The sequence below is a fragment of the Papaver somniferum genome, chromosome 9 (assembly GCF_003573695.1).
Source record: "Papaver somniferum cultivar HN1 chromosome 9, ASM357369v1, whole genome shotgun sequence".
NCBI classification, from domain to species: Eukaryota; Viridiplantae; Streptophyta; class Magnoliopsida; order Ranunculales; family Papaveraceae; genus Papaver; species Papaver somniferum.
In genome coordinates, this window is record NC_039366.1 from 130,758,167 (window position 1) to 130,765,822 (window position 7,656).

The 7,656-nt window shown below is 36.5% G+C and overlaps 1 protein-coding gene across 1 annotated transcript; it reads right to left on the reverse strand.

The window, feature by feature from the left end:
• Positions 1-3,571: 3,571 nt before the first annotated feature.
• On the reverse strand, positions 3,572-6,543 carry LOC113307785 (probable proteasome inhibitor). The gene is made up of 8 exons (XM_026556234.1): positions 6,224-6,543; positions 5,957-6,137; positions 5,698-5,850; positions 4,514-4,663; positions 4,376-4,410; positions 4,225-4,294; positions 4,055-4,132; positions 3,572-3,956 (listed from the first exon to the last, which is right to left on the reverse strand). The coding sequence occupies exons 1-8, from the start codon at positions 6,396-6,398 to the stop codon at positions 3,890-3,892; spliced, it is 909 nt and encodes a 302-aa protein (XP_026412019.1). The 5' UTR covers positions 6,399-6,543; the 3' UTR covers positions 3,572-3,889.
• Between the last annotated feature and the right edge of the window lie 1,113 nt (positions 6,544-7,656).

A 7,656-nucleotide genomic window follows, 5' to 3' on the forward strand; every position in this document is an offset into this window, starting at 1 on the left:
TACACTATTAGTTATAATCTTTAAGAATAAGGCGCGTTTTTACTAAATTATTTCTAGGTTCGCCAATGCTCTTAGGATTTTTAACAATAATTCTAGGTCTACTTCGGGAAAATTCTAAGTTTACACCGATGGTTACAGATGTTGTGTTTGTGCCCACTTTAATGAGCGGAATGGCAAAGCAACACGATTTATAATGAGGGGTAATAAATCCCTGAAGGGGATACCAATCTAGAGAATATCCGGCGGTCAGAATTGCATTGTTTTTATATGAAAAGGTATGTCCCGCAGAAATTCGGTATCATAATTACCACACGATGATTTCTTCTGGAGCCTTCACGGGATATGGGCAATTGGAGGATATGAAAACTAATTTGGGGATATGATAATAAGACAAAATAGGGATTTGAATATTAAATCAAAGTTACACCTACCCATATATTTTAACTAATTCCTGATCTCCTCCTCACTAATCATGTTTAGTGGTTAATTATAATTAGCTAAGATAATAGATTAGTTTGATAATGAATAGTATAAATCATAATCACTTCACTTGGGGGAGAGTAGAGGAAATTTTTTGAGGTAATAGGAATTCGGTTAAAATGAGTACTCCCAACATACTAAATGCCGACAAAATCAATGCCGACAAATGTTACAAAACGTACAGAAAATGGGTACTCCCAACTTAAAGTGCCGACATTGTAAGTTATTTATCGTGCATGTCAGTACCATTTTTCGGTATGGTCCAAATCACTTCCGGCATGGTCTTCATTACTAATACAATGCCGGCGATGTAAAAAAAAAGTCACTTACGACATAGTCTTTATCACTTCCGGCATGGTATTCATCACTAATACAACATCGACGATGTAAAAAAAATCGTTTTTGGAGTGAGGAACCGGCAGCGAAGGAAAAGAGAATTTGAAAGGGAGTGGAGAATATTTAGGTTTGATTTAAATTTATTTTGTTTTATTGGTATTTCAGTATTTCCTCCCATAAAAAACACCACTTAGTAAAAACTATTGGAAGGTATTATTAATTCATATCCCGCAATTAGCTTTTGTATCACCATTTGTGCGTTCCAAAAACCATGTTAACCTATCACTACTGATTTTAAAAGGTGAAAGATGGAAAGGAAACAGAAATAAAATAACACCCGCAATTAGTTTTCGTATCCCCATTTGCGCGTTCCAAAACAAAACCATGTTAACCTATCATTACTGATTTTTTAAAAGGTGGAAGATGGAAAGGAAACATAAATTAAATAACTTAAAACAAGTCTGTAAGGGCAATTCGTATGTCGATCAACAAATATGTTTTTTTTGTTGAGCATGTGGATGAACAGACTACGTTTTGCACTATGGAAAACTAGAACTAAATGAATAGATTTGGTTTTTCAGGGCCCCACTAATATTTCTTTTAATATAAAATATTTTGTAGGATAAAGGTAAATATAAAATATAATATTTAGGTGAGATAAAATACGATGAAGTGAGATAAAATATGATAAAGTGAGATAAAAAGTAGTAAAGTAATCGGGAGTTGTACTTGACGTGAGTGGAAGAGTCGCGGGTGTGTGAGGAAGAGCAGCGGGCGCTTGATGATGGTCCACGTGTTTTTGGTACGATCGCCCCTTCTTTGAAACGCGCGCATGTTTTTCCTTCAAGCGCGCGCCTGTTTTTTCATCTGTTTTTCATGTTTGTTGGATTCATAGTGGGATCAAAATGAACAAATCTTTGTTTTGTTGAGTCCATAGGAACTGCTCTAAGGCCGGTTCCTATGGGTGTGGCAAATCAATTGATTTGCCAATTTTGCACCCATTATGGAGCTGGCAAACAAGCAAACTGGCCCGGCTAAGTGGCAAATTTGCCACTTATCTAGGCCAGGTCAAGTTTCTATCGAGCGGCCGAATCTCGACCGCTCGGTGTAGAGAAACCGGTAGGTGTAGTTTCTACCACCAGCGGTCTAGACTCGACCACTCGTATCATCTCATCTAACATAATTTCATCATCCTATAAATACAATATCAAATTTCATTTCAACTCACATCATTTCTTCAATTTCCATTCTTTCACTCTACAAATCCAATATGTCAGTTCGAATTCGAGCTCGCAAATTTAGCATAGCTAAAGATGAATCCATTTGCAGGCATTATGTTTTTGTTATGCAAGATATAGCCAAAGATGGACAACATCAACATCAAGAGATTGTATGGAGTCCCATATTTCATAGATTTCAGGAAGAAACATTAAACCTCAATAATCAAAATGAAAATGGATTGTGTCATCGCTTCGGAATAATCAACAAGGATGTGAAGTTGTTTGTTGCTGCATTTATTGAAGGCTATCGAAACCGATAAAATGGCCAAAACGCATTTGATGTAGAGCAAATGTGTCGGCTCGAAACAGAGTGGGAAAAGATTTTCAAAAATGCTTAAATTAAATTTTGACTGTAACAGCGATTTTTTTTTTTTAATTTTGAAAGAAGCAACAGTGATATTCTTTTGGGCGAATCTAGCCTCTTAGTTAATGTCAAACAATCAAAAAGAAAAATCTAGGAAGCCACCTACTTTGAATTTCTAATAAATTGTAATGGATTTCGAATCTTAATTGTTTATTTGCATGTATCAATACTCAAATTGTCCTACTAGGAAAACATTTGCGAGTGATAATTAGCTATCAAACACTCTGATGGCCGGCTAGTATTGGATAATCCCGTAAGCTTATATTACATTAGGATGTAGCCTGAAGGTTCACATCAGTCTAGTGGAATAATTGATGTCGCTGCAATAAATTCCTTTGGTTAGGTACACTTTTTGGAGTTTGGAACTTCGAAGTTATGTGTTAGTTGATGAAATAACAGGGTAACTGAAACAGAAGTTAAGGATATGCCACGTATAGTTAAACCGTATTTTGGATTTAAAGGAGAAGGTCGGTCTTATAGTTAGATGCCCCATTTATAATGTTGGACTTTGATGGTTAGTGCAAGAATGACTACCACACGTGATGGACGTAGAGAAGACGGAGTTTCTATTCATAGAAAGGATAAAAAAAAATTGCTCCCACACTTCCCACACGTATATGGATAATTTTACCAACGTTACAATCAATCATTAGATATATGGATTGAGAACACTTGATAATTTAAGAAATTATCTAAGAACTAGCACTATAGTGCGCAATGCATAATTGTACAGCTTCAACTAAACTCGTTTTACAGGTTAACATCAGTTGAATCTATACAAATCATATTCAATCTGTTGGCAACAAATATAAATCATGTTCGGATGGGAGTACGATAGAACCAATATTGAATAGAAAACAAGCCCTTTATATTTCGTGCAAAAAAGCATGGCACACCTTCAACATCCAAAGGGTACTTTTTTCTGTATACTTTAAATCCCAGACCGGATATTCCACGGTCCCTAACTGGCCAGGTAAAGGTCAAACTTTGACTGGAGGCCAGCTACTACAGTATTTAGTCAGCCGGAGGGCCAAGGCTTGCTCTTATAAGTGAGTAAAAAGTGGAAAAAGCACAGAACAACACAGTATTTAAACACACCAGCAAGAAAACCTAAGCCAACAGACAGACGATAATTATAAGGAAACTTGATGAACGTGAACAGATTTATACATGTACAAAAGAGTAGATATATAACAGTTTCACTGACAAGCTCTAGTGCTCTCACCAACAACAAGGCAGGAGATATAATACATAACCAGAAAACAGACTTTACAGTAGCCATGACTTTGTAATCACATCACAGTGTTTGTAACATGAAATAACCTATATGTTCTACAGAAAAAAGTTTAAAGAGAAAACCAGAACATTAAACTATCCATTTGCAACATTCTGGGATTGTCTGACCTCATCACCTCGAAAGGTTTCACGTTTATATATAATCCGGATCTCCGAAAGGTGCTAGATCAGGATGTGGTCCGGAAGGCCTCCTTGGGTTCCTAAACAGGTTTTCAAAAATAAGAAGTCAGTAAGCTAGAAGCTTATAGGAAACACCAAAAATTAAAAGATACATGTAATGAGCAGGAAGAAATCATACCCTCCAAAACGATTAGGTTCGAATCCTGGAACTTCAGGAGGACCATAGGGGTCAAACCGTGCACCTGGTGGAATCCCACTGTTTTCAAAGAAATGTTTTGACATTAGAATCTCTATTTATCAAGTAATCATGTTGTTTAATAAGAAATCTAGAGGGGAGAATTTACTCACAGAGGGCCAAGAAAATCAGGACGATCAGGATGTCCACCAGCAGGGCGAAACCAGCGTGGATCATTCGGTCCTGTTCATAAGAAATAATGTGAGCCAAGCTGGAGATATAATTATGCCAAAAGTAAAACAAAAAATAGACCGCCCAACTGACCTATAAGCATGGGGCCACCACCAATATCTGGATGCCTGATATAAATATATACAAACATAGTTAGATATAGGACTGCATGTTAGTCTTTTAATTGGAAAGTGAACACAAAAACGTAGATGTTGAGATGTAGATAAAAACCTGGGGTAAAATCCAGCTCCAGGGCCGGGTAAACGATCATCGAATATACCAGGAGCAACAGGAGGGACAGTATACCCAGCACGATCATCGACGATACCGTACCCAGCACGATCATCAACAATACCATAAGCAACAGGAGGGACAGTAGAACTAGCAGACCAAGCAACAAAACACCATTTCAGCGTAACACATTATAGCTTAAAAAGATAAAACCTAACTATCTCAATTTGAACTGCTTGTGAGAACCATCTCTACGCAGTTAAACACCATGTCAAACATAGCTTGGCTGTCACAGTTAACTGTGCCTACATGTATTTTGTCCCAACGATGATATCATTAGTGTAATTGTTATGTGGATAATGGGTCGTGGATGGGCTACCATCAAGATTATTCATATACACTAAATATATATTTCACTTGCTGGATAAATCATTTGGGATTAACTTTATCCCCCGACTGACAACTGGTTAAAGTATAAAGTTTCATGTTAGTGACACTTGTCCGACACGTCTCACAACTTTGTTTTAGCACGTCATGTACAATCAAGTCTATAAATAGGCTCTTGATATATTCGGTATCCATATCCTTTAAAAACAATTACAGAAACTATAAATAGACTCTTGATATATGTATTATCAGCAGAAACACCATGTCATATGTATTCACTAAAGCTTAATCGAGCCTTGTATGGTTTGAAATGATATTCCAGACAAATGGGGTGCAATCATCTAAGTGAATACTTATAAATATTGGGATATGCAAACAATCTTAGATGCCCATGAGTTAGCATTAGAAAGGATGCTCTGAATTTGCTAGACTTGATGTGCAAGACAACATGATATGTATAGTAGTATTAGTGACTCAGTGGAATTAGTTTAGCTAATATCGTACACTACTACTACTACTACTTTCATAAGATTAGCTAATATGTACTACTACTTTAGTAAGAGTAATCAGCTATTTATGAATTCTCAACTCAACATTTTTTTAATACAGATGAAGGAAAAAAAACTTCTAGTTATTTATACTTAGTCACTATACATGTTATCCAAAAAAATTATCACGACATTCAACCAGTAAAAACCATGGCAGGTACGCTTAAATCATGGTTGTCCATAACTACCATTCTGTGGCAAGGCTACATAAACATAAAGAAAGAAAGAATTCTATTTCTGATGACATACCTTGGAGGGGATGATGAACTATTCCCAGTTGGTTTGGGTGTATCTTCAAGCTTACTCAATATCTCCAGATTCAACTTCTTTACAAGCTCATCGAAATCCTTAAACTGGCTAGCAAAATTTGTCCTTTCGTCTCCTCCATTGTAATCATTAACACTATTAAAGAACCCACAAAATCACATAAGACAGATGAAAATCAACAAACTAGGGCAACATCTAGAACTTGGTAACGAAAATTGAAAAGAAACGAAAGAGCATTTACTTGATTTGAAGACTGAGAGGTTCCTTATCTGGGTATTTACTACTCACAGAATCAATCACCAGGAAATCCCCCATGACCAAGCACTTAACTAATACTGTGTACTTCACACCCTTATCAGTGTTCAAGTAGACAAAACCATATGAATCCTCACTCTGATTCCACCCCTCAATCCCAACCTCATCTGTGATCATTAAGAAAAAAACCTAATTCAAACCTTAAATTTCAATTTACCCAAAACCCTACAAAGATAGATAGAGAGATACATACCTGAAGGTGGAGAAGTCAAAATAGTATCAGAAAAAGCTTGCGATCCCGTCGCAGTTAGAAGATACCCAGCATTCAAGAACATCGCGTGTACTGCAAACGCAACTTTGTCATGAGCATTACGAAAATTCGGCCGCGTAGCTCTGATTACAGCCATAACACCTTCTCCAGAGGCCATTGGTGCTCGAACTTTCTATGAATTTGAAGTCTTTTACAGTTTGACACTTCTGATAAGAAATTTTGATCTATTTGAAACCCTAGTTTAGGTTTGATAGATTTCAGAGCGGAGCTTTTTTTAGTCGATTCAGATTTCAGACAACTTAGAGCATCCACAGTGGGCGAGTATAACCAAAAATTTGGGATGAGATCGTAACACAGTGGGACGGAGTAAAGATCAAATCCCAACCAAAGATCAAATTCCAGACCAAATATGGTCGCGACCAAATCCCAAATTCTAATATAATCGGGCGTAAATTTAAAGTACGCTTGTTGCTGGGCGTAAATTTAAAGTACGCTTGTTAACGGGCGGAGATTTAAATTACGCCCGATGAAAATTCAAATTAAATAAAAAAGAAAAAGAATGAGGCGGACTTTTAAAGTCCGCCTAATGAAAGTTACGAAAAAATGGGGCGGACTTTTAAAGTCCGCCTGATGAAAGTTACAAAAAATATAAATGGGACGGACTTTTAAGGTCCCCCTGATGAAAGTGTAAAATGGGGCGCACCCATAACAGTCCGCCTGACGAAATTTTAATCATGTACCGTTGCGTCACAACACGGACTAAACCCAAAATTTGGTCTTTTTTTTGATCTTTGATCTTTGGTTTTGATCGCACCACTGCAGTTGCTCTTACGCGAGCGTACTACCCGTCAACTATTTAAGGGTCAAAGAGTCAAACGGTAGACTGAGCTATCCACCCGCATCCGATCCGATTTGAAATTTCGCGGGCGGACACCCGATCCGCCTTTTGGTGGATTAAAAGCGGACTGAGTTTGCTCAAATATGCTAGTTGGTGGATCGGACAGGCAACATATTACATACTTGCTAATATAGACTAAACTCCCACTTTCAATATAACAAAAATAAATATATATATATATATATATATATATATATATATATATATATATAACAAATTGGATATTTTTAAGAAATAAAAAGTCATTAATTTCGATAAGGAATAGTTCATCATGTTAATCATGTAAAATCGATTGAAAAACTACGAACACGAAAGTATAACAAGCGGTTTATGATCTTGGAGCATGACTTTTTAATACTTTTTAAATTAGTTCAATCCAAACGGTTTCGTCGCTGATATCAACATAATTACCATTTTTTTTCATTTCTATGTATTTTAATTAAGGAAAAAGAAAAATTTATTTCAATACGAATGTCATTGATGAGATGGAGCATCGGTTCCAGAGAAAGGAGGCAGC